Below are 19,091 nucleotides of genomic sequence, written 5' to 3'. Positions count from 1 at the left end.
ACTGCCTAAGATAAAATAAAAATAAACAAAAACAACAAAATCCATAGAAAAATCAAAACAAAAGTGAAGTACATATTCACCCAGAAAATATAAGATCGAAGCATAGCCGTTCTCAGCTATGACTGACTTGCTGTCTCTGAAGGGCATGCTATCCAGTGGACTGGCTCAGCCAGAGGCCTGGGGAGCAGAGTAATTGTATAAGATCTCATGTGTAAATGGAGACTTTTCATTCATTTCTCGGCTGCTCAGAACCAAATAATCTTAATGTCCTCATTGTTGTCTAAATTCTCAGGGATTGTGGTTTGTAGGCTGGTTTTCTTTGCTTTATGTTTAAAAACCACCTATGAGTGAGTACATGTGATAATCATCTTTCTGTGTCTGGGTTACCTCACTCAAAATAATGTTTCCTAGTTCCATCCATTTGCCTGCAAATTTCAAGCTGTCATTGTTTTTTTCTGCTGTGTAGTACTCCATTGTGTAAATGTACCACATTTTCCTTATCTATTCTTCAGTCGAGGGGCATTTAGGTTGTTTCCAGGTTCTGGTTATGACATACAAAGCTGCTATGAACATAGTTGAGCACATGTCCTTGTGGCACGATTGAGCATCCTTTGGATAAAAGTGGTATTATTGGGTCTTGAGGAGGTTGTTTCCTAATTTTCTGAGAAATCGCCACACTGACATCCAAAGGGGCTATACCAGCTTGCATTCCTACCAGGAATGCAGGAGTGTTCCCTTTTCCCCACAACCTCTCCAGCATAAGTTGTCATCAGTGTTTTTGATTTTGGCCATTCTTACAGGTGTTGGAATCTCAGAGTTGTTTTGATTTGCATTTCTCTGTTGACTAAGGAGCATTTCCTTAAGTGTCTTTCAGCCATTTTAGATTCCTCTGTTGAGAGTTCTCTGTTTAGGTCTGTACTCCATTTTTTAAATTGTATTATGTGTTCTTTTGATGACCAATTTCTTTAGTTCTTTGTATATTTTGGAGATCAGACTTCTGTCTCATGTGGGGTTAGTGAAGATCTTTTTCCATTCTGTAGGCTGTCGTTTTGTCTTGTTGACTGTGTCCTCTAGCTAACTCATGTCTTAAATTAACCCATTTCTATTAATCTGTGTATTGCCACAAGGCTGTGGCCCACCAGAAAGGCTCTGGTGGCCTCTTTCTCCTTTGGCAGCTACGTGGCATCTCCTTGACTTCATCTACTCTCTCTATATCTCTGTTTGGATTTTCCACCTGGCTTTATTCTGCCCTGCCATAGGCTGAAGCCGCTTCTTTATTAACCAATGGCAATAAAACATATTCACATCATACAGAGGGGAACCCCACATCACTCATGAGGCTCAACCAAGCTGAAGGCAGGCTGAGGAACATGACCTGCCTCACGTATCAACTGTGTGGGCATCTTCACAGGACCTGAGGGCCCTTTGAGATGACAAGTTCTGATGTTCCTTTCACAACAGACAGACAAACATAGGCCTAAAGAGGTAGGGAGCTTACACCAGTCCAGGAGGCAGAGGCAGGGTGCAGTCCTGGGTCTTGTTGAATGCCATCTCTGGAAGGAAGTCAGCATCATACATACATCCTGGCTGACTCCTACCTAGTACTCTTGCTAGAGTCATTCAGACTGGTCATAGCCTGGTTGTCATGGAGATGGCAGAGGGCAGTTCCAGAGCTGGCAGATGGGCATGGGAGAGGGCAGGGTACCAATATGCTAAACACTGATCAACTGCTGGCCAGGACCATATCGGAGAGACCAAGGCAGAGCACAGAGCCCCTGGCTCCAGGGACAGCCACAGGGTTGTTCAAACTTCTATCAAGCATCTCTCCGGAGGAGCAGGTGAGGGAGGCAGGCCCAGCTGGGGAACTTCCAACTGCTCAGCAGCATCTTCGGCCAAGAGAAGCTAGGGGCTGCCTGAGGTCTCGAGGAAACATCAAACTAGAGCTAAGGTTATGGTAACAGTTAGGAAGGCCTGGGACAGGTACAAGAGGACAGATGGAGCAATTTGGGGACATGGCAGGGCAGAAAGGGCTTTTAGGAAATAAATCACTTTCTTCCACTTTTGTTGCACTAAGTCCAGAGCCCTGTGTGACATCCAAAAGGATGCCAGCCTTGGCTGTTGTTGTTTTGTTTGGGAGGTGGTGGTGGAGGATTTGTTTGTTTGGTGGGCTCCCACCAAATTATCTGGGCTGTCCTAGACCTCGCAAGCCTCCCATCTCAGGTTCCTGGTATCCGGGTTACAGGCATGTGCCCTCACACCCAGAGAGTTTCGTGAATTTAAAGAAGACATGCTGGTGCAGCCTAAGCCTGTCATTCCAGCACTCGGGAGGTGAAGGCCCGAGGAGCAGTAGTCAGTGTTACCCTCCACCATGCAGGGGTGGCGCACCCCTGCTAATGCCCGCACTCGGGAGACAGAGGCAGGTAGATCGCTGTGAGTGCGAGGCCAGCCTGGTCTACAGAGCGAGTTCCAGGACGGCCAGGGCTACACGGAGAGAAACTGTTTCAAACAACAAAACAAAACAAAAGCTAGCCGGGCTGTGGTGGCGCACGCCTTTAATCCCAGCACTCGGGAGGCAGAGGCAGGCGGATCTCTGTGAGTTCGAGGCCAGCCTGGTCTACAAGAGCTAGGTCCAGGACAGGCTCTAAAAAAGCTGCAGAGAAACCCTGTCTTGAAAAACCAAAAAAAAAAAAAAAAAAAAAAAAAAAAAAAAAACCCAAGAAAAAAAAAAAAGAAAAAAAAAAAAACAAAAGCTAGCCTCAGCTACACAGTGAGTTTGAGACCATCCTCAGCCCCTATTTCAACAAAACAGCAAAAACTAACAACAATATATTGATGGGGATCAGTATGATAATCCTATATACACAATAATTAAATCAGGGCAATTATTATCTCTGTGTGCTGGGAACATTTGGACACTTCTCTCACAGCAGAGTTCAATGGTGACAAATTTGGGATTTGGAAACAGTGACAACATGTATCGGTCCCACCACTCACCAGTCATGTGGCCTCTCCTCTTGGAAGTGCAAGAGCCTAACTCTGCCTGCAAATGGGTAATAGCAAGCCCCCACTTCCTTGGGTGTTTTTGGGAAGGTCAAATATGTAACTCCCTAAAGGTCTGGTGCCTAAGCGTCTACAGCTTTTTATTTTATTTGTGTGTGTGTGTGTGTGTGTGTGCGCGCGCGCGCGCGCGCAAGTGGAGGTCGGAGAACAACAGGTAGGTGTTGGTTCTCTCCTATCACTTGGGTCTCAGGGATCAAACTCAGGTTGTCAGGTGTAGTGACAATTGCCTTTGCCTAGTGAGTCACCTCCCCAGCTTGGGTCTGCAGCTCTTGCTATTTTAACAGAAGAGGCAGTGAGTTTTAGGGACAGCATGGAGAGGGGGAAGCCTCTGGGGAGGTGAAGAGTGGTACAGAAGCTGTCCTCTCCCCCGTCCTGCCCAGGCAAGTCTTGGAAGTGGCGATAGCCTTCAGAGTCAGAGCTGCCAGCTGCAGAGGTCTCAGAGTGCAGGACAGACGACAAAGAAAGAACGCAAGACCCGGAGACGGAACAAGAAAGGACAAGGCTCAGCTGAGGCCGAGGAGTAAGTGACTGGGGATGGACTGGGGTGGGGTGGGGGTGGGGGGGGTGAGGTGTGGGGGTGGGGGTGTGTGTGTGGATGGACTGGGACCCTCACTGACTTCTGTCCTCTCCTTCAGTCTGTTCAGTCCACCTGCTCGGAAACCTTCCTTCCCTTTCCAGTGGGCCTGGGAGAGCTTCATCATAGATGGCCAGGCTCTGCTTCAGCCAAGCTCCTGCGTGGCCCCTGGCCACCGAGCCCTGCTTTTGCCCCCAGCTGCGCTCCAGCTCAAGTCCAGACGCAAGTCAGTAAGCAGCTTCTCAGAAGACCTTGGCTTCTGCCAGAAGACAGAAGTACAAAATCTGGAGAGGAGAAATCAGATGGGGGCCTGGAGCAGCAACACCCTCCCTCTTGGCAAAGCAGAGAGCCAAGGGCTGGAGCGAAGCAGCCAGGGTGGCTTCTGGCCACCAGGAAAAGGATCAGGGTCAGAGTGTGAGGATGCCTTGGAGGTGGAAGGCCAGGATGCAGAGGAGACTGAGAAGATTCTGAGCCCTGGGGAACTGCCCCAGCTCCCGGGGCGGGGCTTGATCTCGGAGGAGGAGTGGATCTCAGAGGTGACAGAGGAGGAAGAACACAGCGCCCCCGACAGGAGGAAAGGCAACTCTCATAATAAGGGGAGGAATTCTGGAGAAAAGGCATCGGAAGGGGAGCTGCAGGACCACAGCCAGGGAAGCAGCTCCAGCTCCAACAGCCTCCGAAAGCTGCAGAAGGAGAAGTCAAGGGCCAAGGAGCTGAAGGGGCCCTGGGACCTAGAGCGGCTACACCGGCAGTTACAGGAGGAATTGGACTGTGGTGAGCGCAGCCAGGAGGCTTGAGGTGCCTGGAAGCTGTGGGAGACCTGCACTCAGAAGGTTGGGGTGGTAGTAGGGATTGGTAGTAGAGGCTGGGGTGGGCTAGGGATTGTCTGGTTTGCTGGATAGGACTCCCAGTGACCCAGGAGACGACGTGACCTTGATTCGATTTCCCCATTCACAGGTCCTCAAAAGCAGACCTGGAACACTTTGCGGGCAGCTGTCCAGGCTTCTACCAGGAGTAGGAGGACCCCTATCTTGGGAGATGATGAAAGTTTCTTATCTACCAACTTCCCCAATCGCACCTTCCATAAACGGCAGGAGGCCACCAGGTGAGGGAAAAGAAGAAGGAGAGCAAAAACTGAGGGCGAGGGTAGGAAGACACCAGTTTTACATGTGAGTCTCTTCCTAGTTCGTCATTCCTTTACCCATTCACCAGGCTTCCTGATCATCCACCCAGCCTTCTCTTGATAATGTCCATCTGTCTCCTTGTCGTACTGCGTTGACACACGCCACTTTTTATCCTTTCTTTTCTCCTATCCATCCGACAGCCTATTTTTTAAAAAAAAAAAAAAACATTTATTTATTATATATACAGTGTTCTGCCTGCAGGTCAGAAGAGGGCACCAGATCTCATTATAGATGGTTGTGAGCCACCATGTGGTTGTTGGGAATTGAACTCAGGACTTCTGGAAGAGCAGCCAGTGCTCTTAACCTCTGGGCCATCTCTACACTACAGCCCCATCCTTCAGCCTATTAATGTAACATATATTGTCTTCTTGTGAGTCCTCAGGACAGGAGGGAGGAAGACTTGGGCCAGTCCCAAATCCAGGGTCTACAAAAGAAGATGGATGGCCAATGTGTTTAGTTCTAGTTGCTACACTTGGGCTAGAACAAGAGACCACCGGCTCAGAGAAGCCTGGAGGCAACTGTTGGCCAAGGGATGATGAGGGCCGGAACCATGTGTCGGTGTGGGTGGAGAGAAGGCGACCCACCCCAGAGTTCTATAGAAACCTAGTTTGTGTGTGTTGAGGGGTGGGGTCTCGAGAATGCTAGGCTCTACTATTGAGCTATATCATCAGTCATGGAATCTTAAAAAAAATTATTATATTTTATTTGTCTGTTGTCTACATGTGCAGGCATATGGAGGTCAGAAGATAACTTGAGGGACTTAGTTCTCTCCCTCCACCATGTGAGCCTGGGGGACTGGACATACGTCGTCAGGCTTGGCAGCAAGTTCCTGACCTGAGCCATCTTGCTGGCCCAGCCCCGAGATTCTTAGAGCCTGACTTAATGGGCCTTGGGGACTGATTAGAAGTGGCATGTGAGGTCCCTCTGTTTCTCTTTCTCTCTCTCTGCCTCTCTGCTCTTCCCCCGTCTCCCCTTCCCCCTTCCTCTTCCCCTCTATAACTAAATAAATATCCAAACTCATTCTGGAAAAAAAAAAGTGGCATGTGAGGTTGGAGAAAATTCAAATTCATATTCTCAGCATCAGCATTTTTTTTTTTCCTGAGGAGAGGAGGTATTGATGCCCCGTCTCATGTAGCTCAGGCTGGCCTTGAATTTATCATGCAGCTGGAGCTACCTTGAATTTCTGATCCTTCTGAATCCTTCTGCCTCTGTCTCGGTGCTGGGGTTACAGATCTGCACTACCACCCTTGTCATCAGAGTCTCAGAGTACCCTAATAACCCTTTCTTACAGATTTACTCTTCATTAGTTTAAAATTGTGTGTATGTATGGCTATATCAAACTAATGAAAATGTGTATTAGCACACATACTTTCTAAAATGAACACCTAAAATTTAATCTCTTAGTGATTTTCAGATCCACCGTAAATCTTGTGAAAAATCATAACCACTATATTGTAGGATAGATTTGTTTCTCTGTGTAGCCCTGGCTGTCCTGGAACTCACTCTGTAGACCACATTGACCTCAGACTCAGACATCTGCCTGCCTCTGTCTCCCAGGTGCTGAGATTAAAAGTGTGTGCCATCACACCTGGCTGGTTTGTTTTTTATACTTTTTTAAGAATTATTTTTTATGGCTGAAGAGATGACTCAGCAGTTAGTTCAATTCCCAGCAACCACATGGCTGACAACCATTTGTAATGAGCTCTGGTGCCCTCTTCTGGTCTGTAAGCATAATGAAGGCAGAACACTCTATACATAATAAATCTTTAAAAATACTTTAAAAAATTATTCTTTAGTGCCAGGTGGTAGCAGCGCACACTTTTAATCCCAGCACTCAGGAGGCAGAGGCAGGCGGATCTCTGTAAGTTCGAGGCCAGCCTGGTCTAGAGAGTGAATTCTAGGACAGGCTCCAAAGCTACACAGAGAAACCCTGTCCAGAGAAACAAAACAAATTTTTTTTTTTTTTTTGGTTTTTCAAGACAGGGTTTCTCTGCAGCTTTTTTTGAGCCTGTCCTGGAACTAGCTCTTGTAGACCAGGCTGGCCTCGAACTCACAGAGATCCGCCTGCCTCTGCCTCCCGAGTGCTGGGATTAACAAAAATTATTTTTAAGGGGCTGGAGAGATGGCTCAGCGGTTAAGAGCACTGGCAGTTCTTCCAAAGGACCCGGGTTCAATTCCCAGCACCCACATGACAGCTAACAACTGTCTGTAACTCCAGTTCCAGGATCTGAAACCGTCACACCAATCCACATAAAATAAAGTTAAATAAATAAAAAAACACAAAAATTTTGTAGTATTTTTAAAAAATTTTTTTAAATTAATTAATTTTTATTGATTTTTATTATGCTCTACAATTTATTTTTATTTTATGTGTGTGGGTGTTTTGACTGCATGTTTGTCTGTGCACCACATACATGTCTGGTGCATGAGTGTGCTTCATGCACAGGAAGGCCTGAAGAGGGCACTGGATCTTCTGGGACTGGAGTTGGTTATTAAGTAGCTAACGTGTGGGTGCTAGGAATTGAACCTACATCTTCTGTTACCTACTCTGCAATCTCCCCAGCCCTAAGATTTATTTATTTGATGTGAATGAGTGTTTTGTCTGCATGCATTCTGTGGCCCACGTGCATACCTGGTGCCCTTGTTCCTCTGAAATGGGGTTGTGGATGGCTGTGAGACCCACATGGGAGCTGGGCCTTCTGGAAGAGAAGCAAGTGCTTTAACACTCCCATCCCCTCTATACTATTTTTATATTTCCCCTACTATAGACGGGATCCACTTTGTCCACTGTCACCCCTGCAGGCAGTGACGCTCTTTTGTCAGATGTTTTGTTTGGAGGAAGTCTTGCCATTTAGGCACAAACTGCCATGTCTGGTACTAGCTATGTACTCCAATGGGCATTGAACTTGCTGTAATCCTCCTGCCTCAGCCTCCCGTGTTCTAGCATTACAGGCGTATATCACAATGCTTGACCTTTTTTTAATTTTCTGTTTTTAAATTTATTTTGTGTGCATGTAGGCATGTGTGGACAGTGGCAGTACCTGGTTCCTGGTTTTCTCCTACCACTCTGAGGCAGGATCATTCTCTTCTTTTCTTCCTTCCTTCCTTTCTTTTTTTCTTATTTTGTTTTTCTGAGACAAGGTTTCTCTGTGTAGTCCTGTATGGCCTAGAACTTGCTCTGTAAACCAGGCTGGCTTCAGATTAGAGATCCTCCTGTCTGTGTCTCTCAAGTGCTGGGATTAAAGGTGTGTGCCACCACCACCTGGCAGTTAATGTTTTTTTTTTTTTTTTTTTTTTTTTTTTTTTTTTTTTTTTTTTATCAAATTGGGGCACATGATATTTCCAGTCCTTTCTTCTGTTAAGAAAGCTTTAAAGCCCAGGTGGTGGTGCAGGCTGTAATCCCAACACTCTGGAGCTGGAGGCATGAGGTTCAGAAGTTTAAGGTCATTCTCAGCTATAGAAAGAGTTCGAGGCTAGCCAGGGATACATAAGAAACGAAATGAACGAAGTATGTAGCTAGAGATGGAGATTCCTAGAAAGGAGACAGAGTAGCCAAGGGGAAGTCTTTCTGGGAGTCATGACATTTCATCAGGCATGACTGATGAGAGTAAACTGTCCATAATATCTGGGAAGAATGTTCCAGTTTGTCTACTTGCTATTCAGCTATCCACACTTTTTGCCCACATGTTCACATTTTGATCCCTTCAACAATTTTATTCTTTTCCCACACATTTATCCATCCAACTGAGTGTCCATCCATCCATCCAACTGACTGTCCATCCATCCATCAACTGTGCCTTGAGCTGTTCGGGACTGACCTCGCTGCTGTGGAGGAAAGGGTCAGAGACCTGCCCTTCTCAAAGACAGCTGCTGGGCAGGTAACATGAGCGATGCAGAAAGGGTCCCAGGCTGGGGGCTGAGCTCCTCACAGCCCAGGAAGCCTCAGCTGAGCTCTACAGTGCTCAGGAGGCCTGGGCCAAGTGTTAAGAACTGGATCTGAAGCCGAATGGTGGTGGCGCACATCTTTAATCTCAGCACTCATGATCAGAAGCAGGCAAATCTCTGAATTTTGAGTCCAGCCTGATCTACAGAGCAAATTTCAGAACAGCCAGGGCTACAGAGAGAAACTGTGCCTTGAGAAAACAAAACAATAAAAAAACAAACAAAAGAACTGGATCTCACTGCTGAAGAAGAGGGAAAGACTTTATAAGCTGGCTGCAAGCCACCATGTGCAGGCTCCATGGAGCCTGGCTTCCATGACTAATGCCATTTGTTTCTCAGGACACAGACTTCATCCCACAGCCCCCTCCCCACCCTAAGGCTTACATGTTCCTTTATGCTTCCCTGACCTTCCTTGAATCTCCTGATACCCCATGGTCCTCTCCCTTTCCTTCTCAGAAACCTGCTGCAGGCCTGGGAACGGCAGCAGCTGGAGGAGCGGCAGCGGGCTGAGATGCGCAGGGCGCGGGAGCACCAGGTGCAGCAGAAGGTGGCTCGCTGTCTGGCAGCTTACACACCCAGAGGGAGCCGAGGGGCCTTGACTGCTCAGCGCAAACTGGAGGAGCTGAGGTAGGAGGCCGGCTTCGGAGGGCCTGGCTGGGCACGGCAGGGAGGCAGGGAGGCTGAGCTGGGCGGCAGGCTGCAAGACCCCACAGTGGGCAGGCCAGGCTCCTTAGCTGCATTTTACAAATGGAGATGCTGAGGCCCCTGGAGAAGAGGTGGGTGAATAGTAACCCCTTCAAATATTAGATTCTCAAATTCAAAGCATTCTGTAGACAGTCATGATTTCAAGTCTTATGTTTTGGTTTCTTGGTGCCAGATGTGCTTGTTATAAAAATCAAGGGTGGTTGGACATGGTGGCTCACACCTTCAATTCCAGCACTCTGGAGGCAGAGGCAGGTAGATTGCTGGGATTTGAGGTCAGCCTGGTCTAGTGAATCATAGGAAAGACAGGGAGACCCTGTCTCAAAAATAAATTGTTGAGTGGCTGGAGAGATGGCTGAGTGGTTAAGAGCCTGCTGCCCTTACTAAGATCCTGGGTTCAGTTTCCAGCACCCACATGGTAACTCACAACTGTCTGTCACTCCAGTTCCAGGGAATCCAACACACTCTTCTTCTGGCTTTTGCAAACACTAAGCACACATATGGTACACTTATACACATGCAGGCTAAACACTCGTACATATAAAATATATATATTTAAAATGTTGAAGATTTTAGAAACAGTTGATGTGATAAATGGTCCCAGGGGCTCCCCTCCTGAAAGACAGTATGCATGGCCAGCTAGGATAATGAGCTTCAATATCTTTCCATGCTTTCGCTGCCCCCTTTTTGAGATAGGGTCTCTTATGTACGCCTGGTGGGCTTGGGAGCCATGCAGGTACACATGCAGACCTGGCCGTCACAGAAATCCTTCCACCAGTCTCCTAAGTACAGGGATTAAAGGTGCCACTCTGCCCAGCTCTTTCTCTCTTTTGCAATAGGGACTCATCCTGGAGGTCCAGGCTGTCTTAGAACTCACTATATAGACCAAGCTGGCCTTGAATATATAGCAATCCTCCTGTGCCCGAGGGCTGGGATTAAGGCTTGTATCACCTAATTTAGACTATATTTCTAGGAAGCAACTTCACAAATCAAGCATTCTTCCTAATGGGCCATGAGTTAGGTAGTACCAATACCCACATAGTGCTACAGAAGCCTGAAGGAAGGCCCCCCACATGGCTGAGAAGAGACACCATGACCACGGCAACTCTTATAAAGGAAATATTGAAGAGGGTGGCTTACAGTTCAAAGGTTATCGTCATGGCGGGGCTTGGCAGCAGGTAGGCAGACGTGGTTCTGGAGAAGTAGCTGACAGTTCTTTATCTTGTGCAGGCAACAGGAAGTGAACTGTCTCATTGTGCGTGGCTTGAGCAGACCTCAAAGCCTGACTCCATAGTGATGTACTTCCTCCAAGACCACACCTACCCAACAAGGCCACCCCTTCTAATAGTGCCTCTTTCTTTGGGGGCCATTTTCTTCCTTTCTTTTTTTTCCCTTTTTTTTTATTGATATTTATTGAGCTCTACATTTTTCTCTGCTCCCCTCCATGCCTTTCCCCTCTCCCCTCCAACTCTCCCCCAATGTCCCCATGCTCCCAATTTACTCAAGAGATCTTGTCTTTTTCTACTTTCTACTTCCCATGTAGATTAGATCTATGTAAGTCTCTCTTAGTGTCCTCATTGTTGTCTAAGTTATCTAGGATTGTGGTTTGTAGGCTGGCTTTCTTTGCTTTATGTTTAAAAACCACCTATGAGTGAGTACATGTGATAATTGTCTTTCTCTGTCTGGGTTACCTCACTCAAAATAATGTTTTCTAGTTCCATCCATTTTCCTGCAAAATTCAAGCTGTCGTTATTTTTTTCTGCTGTGTAGTACTCCATTGTGTAAATGTACATTTTTTTAATTCATTCTTCAATTAAGGGGCATTTAGGTTGTTTCCAGGCTATGACAAACAGAGCTACTATGAACATAGTTGAGCATATGTCTTTGTGGCATGATTGAGCATCCTTTGGATATATACCCAAAAGTGGTATTGCTGGATCTTGAGGAAGGTTGTTTCCTAATTTTCTGAGAAATCGCCACACTGACATCCAAAGGGGCTGTACCAGCTTGCATTCCCACCAGCAGTGCAGAAGTGTTCCCTTTTCCCCACATCCTCTCCAGCATAAGTTGTCATCAGTGTTTTTGATCTTGGCCATTCTTACAGGTGTAAGATGGAATCTCAGAGTGGTTTTGATTTGCATTTCTCTGATGACTAAGGATGTTGAACATTTCCTTAAGTGTCTTTCAGCCATTTTAGATTCCTCTGTTGAGAGTTCTCTGTTTAGGTCTGTACTCCATTTTTTTAAATTGGATTATGTGATCTTTTGGTGTCCAATTTCTTGAGTTCTTTGTATATTTTGGAGATCAGACCTCTGTCTGATGTGGGGTTAGTGAAGATCTTTTCCCATTCTGTAGCCTGTCGTTTTGTCTTGTTGACCGTGTCCTTTGCTTTACAGAAGCTTTTCAGTTTCAGGAGATCCCATTTATTAATTATTTCTCTCAGTGTCTGTACTGCTGGGGTTATATTTAGGAAGTGGTTCCCTGTGCCAAAGTACTTCCCACTTTCTCTTCTATAAGGTTCAGTGTGTCTGGCTTTATGTTGAGGTCTTCGATGCATTTGGACTTGAGTTTTATGCATGGTGATAGATATGGGTCTATTTTCATTCTTCTACATGTTGATATCCAGTTATGCCAGCACCACTTGTTAAATATGCTTTCTTTTTTCCATTTGGTATTTTTTGCTTATTTATCAAATATCAGGTGCTCAAAGATGTGTGTATTGATATCCGGGTCTTCTATTCGGTTCCATTGGTCCTCCTGTCTGTTCTTATTTTAGTACCAGGCTGTTTTCAGTACTGTAGCTCTGTAGTAGAGTTTGAAGTCAGGGATTGTGATGCCCCCAGGCGTTCTTTTATTGCCCAGGATTGTTTTGGCTATCCTGGGTTTTTTGCTTTTCCAAATGAAGTTGAGTACCGTTCTGTTCTTTCGAGGTCTTTGAAAAATTTTTCTGGGATTTTGATGGGCTTTTCTTTCTTTCTTTTTTTTTAAATTTTTTTGTTTTTAACTGAGCTATACATTTTCCCCCACTCCCCTTTTTTCCTCCCCTCTCCCCTCTCCCCTCCCTTCTGCCCCGCATGCTCCTGATATACTCAGGAGATCCTGTTTTTTTCTCCTTCCTAGGCGGGTCCATGTTTGTCTCTCTTAGGGTCATTTGCTCTCAAGCCACCGTTACCAGGCTACACTGGATGCCTTAGTGCTTGATCTTCAGTTACAGGGACACGGGAGTCCCTGCAAAGGCTCAACCTCATGACATAGACAACGTGACTGAGTACAGTCATTTGAGCCAGAGACCTGACCACCTGTGGCCTGTGGGCCCTCTCCATGCCTGCTTTTCTTTGGCTTGGGAGGTGTCAGAAGAGGGTTCCGGTGCTGCAGCATGGCACCAAGGACTTGGCAGGGCTCAGCTCACCTAAGCTGAGTCCGTCTTGTTGTGTCAACTTCATTTTTTAATTATTATTATTATTATTATTTGTACTTTGAGACAAATTATTACTATTATTATTTTTTTTTTTTTGGTTTTTCGAGACAGGGTTTCTCTGTGGCTTTGGAGCCTGTCCTGGAACTAGCTCTTGTAGACCAGGCTGGTCTCGAACTCACAGAGATCCGCCTGCCTCTGCCTCCCGAGTGCTGGTATTATTATTATTATTATTATTATTATTATTATTATTACTCTCTATGTAGTCCTAGCTGCCTGGAAGTTGCTATGTAGAGCAGGCTGCCCTCAAACACAGAGAACCCCCTGTGTCAGCCTTCCTAGTGCTGGGATTGATAGAGTGTGTCACTGCACCGGGCTAGCTCAACCTTATAGATAACTCTATAGACAGAGTGTCTTTTGGGGACATGTGCTGCCTCGTTTCTCCTTATAAGGAGCTTTTTTGAACTCACAGACATCTGCCTGCTTCTGCCTCCCGAGTGCTGGATTAAAGGAGTGCACCACCATCGTCCAGCAACTTTTTTTTTTAAAAAGCAGGACAGAGGACATCCTGCAGGAGCCAGGTTCTCTCCTTCCACCATGCGGGTCTTGGAGACTGAACTCAGGCCCTCAGGCCATCTTGCACCCCCACCCATTTTTCTTTTAAGATCGATCTCGTTCTGTAGTTCAGGCTGCTCTCAGATTTGTGACAATCTGCCTGCCTCCGTCTCCCAGGAGCTGAGATCACAAGCACTTGCCACCATGCCCTGCTGGTTCTTTTTAATTAATTAATTAATTAATTATTATTTATTTATTATGTATATAATAGTCTGTCTGTGTGTATGCCTACAGGCCAGAAGAGGGCACCAGATCTCATTACAGATGGTTGTGAGCCACCATGTGGTTGCTGGGAATTGAACTCAGGATCTTTGGAAGAGCAGGCAATGCTCTTAACCTCTGAGCCATCTCTCCAGCCCCCCCTGCTGGTTCTTGAGTAAGCGGTAAGAATAAGGTCTGCTCTCCAGCCAACAGGTACATGAGAGGAGTGCTAGACCCCTCTTCCTCCCTTCAGGGTGAAGGCACAGACCTTCCCTGCTAGTCCTCTAGCCTGGCTGGGACAAGTGCCACAAAGGAACTCTTCTCCCTGTGAGGAGGTTCAGCTTTACAGCCAAGATTCGGTGATTCCCAGCGGTGGTATCTGCTGGCACCAGCTCTCTCCCTCTCCCTCTCCCCTCCCCCCCCTCCCCCCTCTCTTGGTGCTTCCCAGTGGTGGTGGTATCTGCTGGCACCAGTTCTCTCTCGCGGTCTCCCTCCCTCTCCCTCCTTCCCTCCCTCCCTCCCTCCCTCCCTCCCTCTTTCTCTCTCTTTCTTCTTTGGTGTGGACTTCAAGACATGAACTTCCTGACTGAAATGACAATAGATACCCAGCAAGAAGTTGGGTATAATGACATACACAACTCACCCTGCTACTTAGAAGGATGAAGCAGGATAGCTTGCGGCCTGGAATTTGAGCCCAGCCTGGGCAATATAGCCAGATCGTCTCAAAGACAAAACAAGCTTGGCATGATGGTATATGCCTGTAATTCTAGCATTTAGAAGGCTGAGGCAGGAGGATTGTGCATTTCAGGTTAGTCTAGACTACAAAGCACAATCCAGTCTCTAGAACCTAAATGATAAGAAGCTTGGGGGACGGCTTAGCCAGCAAGGTGCTTACTGCATGAGGCCCTGGGCTGAATCCTTAGCACTCATTTTTTTTTTTAATTAAAAATATCAACAAAGTGAACCCAGGTGCAGCTGTGTGGCCCTGCAGCCCCAGTGCTTGGCAGAGAGGCTTGCTGACCACCCCCAGTCTAGCCTAGACAGTGAGCTCCAGCATCAGTGAGAGAACCTATCTAAAAAAGGAAGATGGCCGCCACAGTGGCACATGCCTTTAGTTCCAGCTCTTGGGAGGGAGTTCCAGGTTAGCCTGGTTTACATAGTGAGGCCCTGTCTCAAAAAACAAAACCCCAAAACTATACAAGAACAACAACACACAGGACATCAAGCAAAAGGCAGAGTCCTAACACCAGTTCACACTGCACCCACACTTGTAACCTCTGAAAGTCTCTTCTTATTGATGAAGGCTCTTCTTAGTCGGAGTCTGTGGTCCTGGCATGGTTTTCCTAGTGGATGTTGTTTTGTTTTGTCTTCCTCCAGCGAGGAAGCTTCCTTCTCTGGCCTAGCATGGGAGGGCCTTCCCTGGGTATCTGACATACATACCTGAGAGCCTAGCACAAGTTTCAGGCCTGTCTGCTTATCCCTCTCGTCCCATCTGTGGGTTCTGCCACTCCATGCTGGGCATGTCTTATGTGTACTAACCAACAGATGTCTAGTCCTACGAGGAGTGAGGTCAGATGCAGTGTTAACACTAGGCTGGGGAGCAGACTTGTAGTCTGTTAGCCCAGGTTGGTCTAGAACTACGTAGCAGAGAGAATTTCTTATCTTCCTACTCCTGTGTAGCAGGTCTTTCTTTGAACCACCAGCTCCTGAATAATGACAAGAGACTTCTTACTAATTATGAAAGCTTGGCCTTAGCTTAAGCTTGTTCCCAACTAGTTCTTAAAAAGTTAAATTAACTCATTTGTATTCATCTACATTCTGCCAGGTGGCTCGTTACCTCTCCTCAGTACTGTATGTCCAACTTCCTCTGCATCTGACTGGTGAATCTCCCAGCTCAGATTCTTTCCCAGAGTTCCTATCTCTGTGCCTGGAAGTCCCGCCTACCCTCTCCTGCCTAACTATTGGCCACTCAGCTCTTCATTAAACCAATCAGAAGATGCCTTCGGCAGGGGAAGTAAGATACAGACACATTTTCACACACAGTGTTCATAAAGACTATCCCAACACTTCTGCCTGACGAATGCTGGTATTACGGGGTTGTGAGTCACATGGAAGGAAAAGAAGCTCTTGTCAAAGCACAGATATGGCAGTTAGAGGACAACTCTGGGCTCTGGAGCTTGAACGAAAGCTGTCAGCCCTAAGTGTGGCGAGCACATTGACCTGCTATGCCATCTTAACATTCTCAGGCTGATTTTTGTAAACAGTAAGTTTTTCTCTTGTGCAGCACAGATCTTTTTTGTTTCTGATAGAGTTGCACTCTGCAATCCAGACTGGCCTGGAGCTTACTCTGTAGCCCAGATTAGCTCTGAATTCAGGCAATTCTCCTGCTCAGCTTCCCAAATGTTAGTCACCAGCTTTGGGCAATGCCCTTTTATGTACAATACTCTTCGTCATTTCCTGACCTGCAAGAGGGGGAGAAAAGAGGGGGTGTGCTTTAAGAAGGGGGAGGCTGTGCAAGAAAGAGGTCAGAAGCCAGAACTGGTTTCCTCCTTGAGGGAGGCCTGAAGGTAGGGCAAGCCCCGGATGCACAACCTAAACATGGGACAGGTGGTCAATCCTACAACCTTGGACAAGTTCATGCGACCTTCCTGGGCCATCAGTAAAATGGGGCAAATAAGTCCCACCCTAATAATCCCACCCACGAAATACAGGACCAGAATGGGAATGAAATAGTTTTGTAAGCGTCAGGAGGAACCTTTATATTAATAGCTTCAGTGAGGACCAGCAGCCTCTGGCCTGGGGTGAGTCCATGTTCAGCTACCCAGAGGCCCATCTTTCTCACAGGCGCAAGGAGCGACAGCGTTTTGCTGAGTACCAGGCAGAGCTGCAGGGCATCCAGCACAGGGTGCAGGCCCGGCCCTTCCTGTTCCAGCAGGCCATGCAGGTGAGGGCTAACACCTGTGTAGGCAGACAGTCCCCCCCTCCCTCGCTCCCCGAAAGGAACAAAATTGGAGTGGGGTCCTGAGGGTCCCCCCAGAAGGCTTGGGACCCCCTTCTTAATGATCAGAGCCCCACCGTGGCCCCAGCAGCCTTGGTGAAGAAGAGGAACCTTTCTTTTCTCTTATCAGACCAATGCCAGACTCACAGTGAATCGGCGCTTCTCCCAGGTGCTGTCAGCACTGGGAGTAGATGAGGAACAGCTGCTGGCAGAGGCAGGCAATGTGCAGAGCCTCTCCCAGAAACACAGGTGAGGCGGGACAGGGCATCCAAGCCAGCTGTTGGTCCTCCCAGTGTTCTCCATGTCATCCAGAAGTGGGGCCCAGGTTATTGTTCCCACCTCCAATGAGACCAGAGGAGTAGGACCTTACCCAGGACACAGGAACAAATGAGTCGTAAAGCTAGTCTGCGACCCTCAGCAAGAAGACGCCAAGCAGCTGGTGCCATACTGTCACCCGATACCGTCCCTGACACCTTAGAATAAATAATCTGGTATAGAGCAGGGATTATAAGACTCAGTTTACAGTAAAACACAAAACAGTCCAAAACAACCCTGTGACTGCAGGAGGGATGTCACTTCCCAGAGACTCACAGCCACCAAGTTAGATTTGGACCCACAGGGTGCAAGGCTGCACTGGGCATGGGGTAGGGCGCTATGGAGCCCATTGACCTCCATCTGTGTCTTTAAGGAGCCACCGGTCATTTGGAGTAGAAATGGAGCCCTCTTCTCCGAGCCCCCCAAAGATAGAACTCACCAGCAGCCCGCCTGGAAGGCTCCCCTCCCCCACCCTGGACCCAGAACACAGTCCCTGAGATAAAAATTAAATGCTTTATGGCAAGTACGGTGTGAGATTTCTGAGGAAAGTTGGCTATGCGTTGGGGGAGAGGTAGTGGCAAGTGGGTGGCCTCGTCTTAGCTATTTCCCACATCCGTTGGGACCCTGGCTGCACCCCGTTCCTCAGCAAGCACATGCTGTGTCCTTGCTACAAAGGAATCGGTGAGACTTTCCCAGGCCTTTCCCAGGCTTTCTACAACACACATATACCTGGGGACTAGAAATCCTAGTGAACAGGACCCTGCCTCTGAGGATGCCCGGTCATGGAGCTTTAGTTATTGATATCTTTTTGTTCTCTGAGATAGTCTTGGAGTGAAGCTTGCTTGCTTGCTTATTTATGTCTGTTTTCCAAGGAGCCTGTCCTGGAACTAGCTCTTGTAGACCAGGCTGGCCTTGAACTCACAGAGATCTGCCTGCCTCTGTCTCTGGATTGCTGGGACTAAAGGCTTGCGCCACCACTGCCCGGCTAGGAGCAGAGCTTTAAGGGGCACACAGACCACACCAAAACATGCCGAGATGTGTGATACAGGAAGCCCCCAGAGGAGCAACTACTATCAGAGGGGTGTGTGAACCCTGAACTTTAAAGTCCTGCTCAAGACCAGAACAAAGCAACCAAACCAAACAAAAAACCCAGGAAGAGAGAAAAGGCGGGAAAGCAAGACATGGTGGCATGCGCTTGTAATCCTAGACTGGGGCCACATAGTTAACTGGACAGCCTTAAAAAATATATATATATATATATATGGATGTGCCAAATCTGCACTTGAGCTTGGTGTGGGCTTGCACGCCTGAAATCCCAGCGACTCTCAGCACAAGGGAGGCTGAAACAGAGGGACTGTGGTGGGTTCGAGACCAGCCACCACGCCAATCAGAGCTCTACTGACCCTATCTTAAAAAGAAAGAAAAATGGGCCGGGGAGAAGGCTGCTTTTCCAGAGGTCCTGAGTTCAATTGCTCACAACTATCTATAATGAGATCTGGTGCCCTCTTCTGGCCTGCAGGCAAACATGCAGACAGAACACGGTGTACATAATAAATCTTTAAAAACGAAAAAATTAGAAACAAAACAAAAAAACCCACTCAGTTTCTTGGGGTTCACAAGCACAAATTCATAGAGCATTCCTTAGCAGTCCAGAGAGCAGGTTAAAAAGGCCCAATGCACCAGCAATCCAGGGAACGGAGGACGACGGCAGCGCTCGCTGGCAGTACTAGTTTATTGGGGTTGCAAGTCTGGGCCTTCGAAGCTGGTTTCTTTATGAAGATAACATGAAGTATCTTCCAGCACCGGATGCAACCTCGGCCCCGGAACCTACTAGAAGGACAATACTGGAGAGGGGCCGCCCAAGGAGACTTAGAGGTACAGAGCAACACGGGGTTTGCACGACAGCGAGGAAGCTGGTTCCGGAGTCTCGACAAGTGCACATGCGCAGAGACCAGTACCTGGCAGCCGGGAACGTGCAGTCTTAGGAGGGTCCCATGCGGGCCCGGAAGCAGCCGCTCTTAGTTTCCGGCAACAGGTCGGCGGCGACCGCGCGACCCGGAAGTATTCCCATTTTGCGTCGTCTGG

General features: G+C 47.5%; 1 protein-coding gene across 1 annotated transcript; it reads left to right on the top strand.

The window, feature by feature from the left end:
• The first annotated feature begins 1,700 nt into the window (after nucleotides 1-1,700).
• On the top strand, nucleotides 1,701-17,503 carry LOC119805128 (testis specific 10 interacting protein). The gene is made up of 8 exons (XM_038316987.1): nucleotides 1,701-1,838; nucleotides 3,441-3,580; nucleotides 3,696-4,408; nucleotides 4,592-4,739; nucleotides 9,217-9,387; nucleotides 16,538-16,637; nucleotides 16,822-16,940; nucleotides 17,380-17,503. The coding sequence occupies exons 1-8, from the start codon at nucleotides 1,710-1,712 to the stop codon at nucleotides 17,501-17,503; spliced, it is 1,644 nt and encodes a 547-aa protein (XP_038172915.1). The 5' UTR covers nucleotides 1,701-1,709.
• Nucleotides 17,504-19,091: the final 1,588 nt, after the last annotated feature.

The sequence above is a fragment of the Arvicola amphibius genome, chromosome 1 (assembly GCF_903992535.2).
Source record: "Arvicola amphibius chromosome 1, mArvAmp1.2, whole genome shotgun sequence".
Taxonomy (NCBI): Eukaryota; Metazoa; Chordata; class Mammalia; order Rodentia; family Cricetidae; genus Arvicola; species Arvicola amphibius.
This window is presented reverse-complemented; position numbering and strand designations above follow the sequence as displayed.

What these genes read in the sequence shown, in the direction of transcription:
- LOC119805128 (XM_038316987.1), top strand. Translation starts at nt 1,710, where the DNA reads ATGCTAAACACTGATCAACTGCTGGCCAGGACCATATCGGAGAGACCA. An exon ending in GCATCTCTCCGGAGGAGCAG is followed by an intron (nt 1,839 to 3,440) that starts GTGAGGGAGGCA and finishes CGTCCTGCCCAG; the next exon opens with GCAAGTCTTGGAAGTGGCGA. An exon ending in AAACGGCAGGAGGCCACCAG is followed by an intron (nt 4,740 to 9,216) that starts GTGAGGGAAAAG and finishes TTTCCTTCTCAG; the next exon opens with AAACCTGCTGCAGGCCTGGG.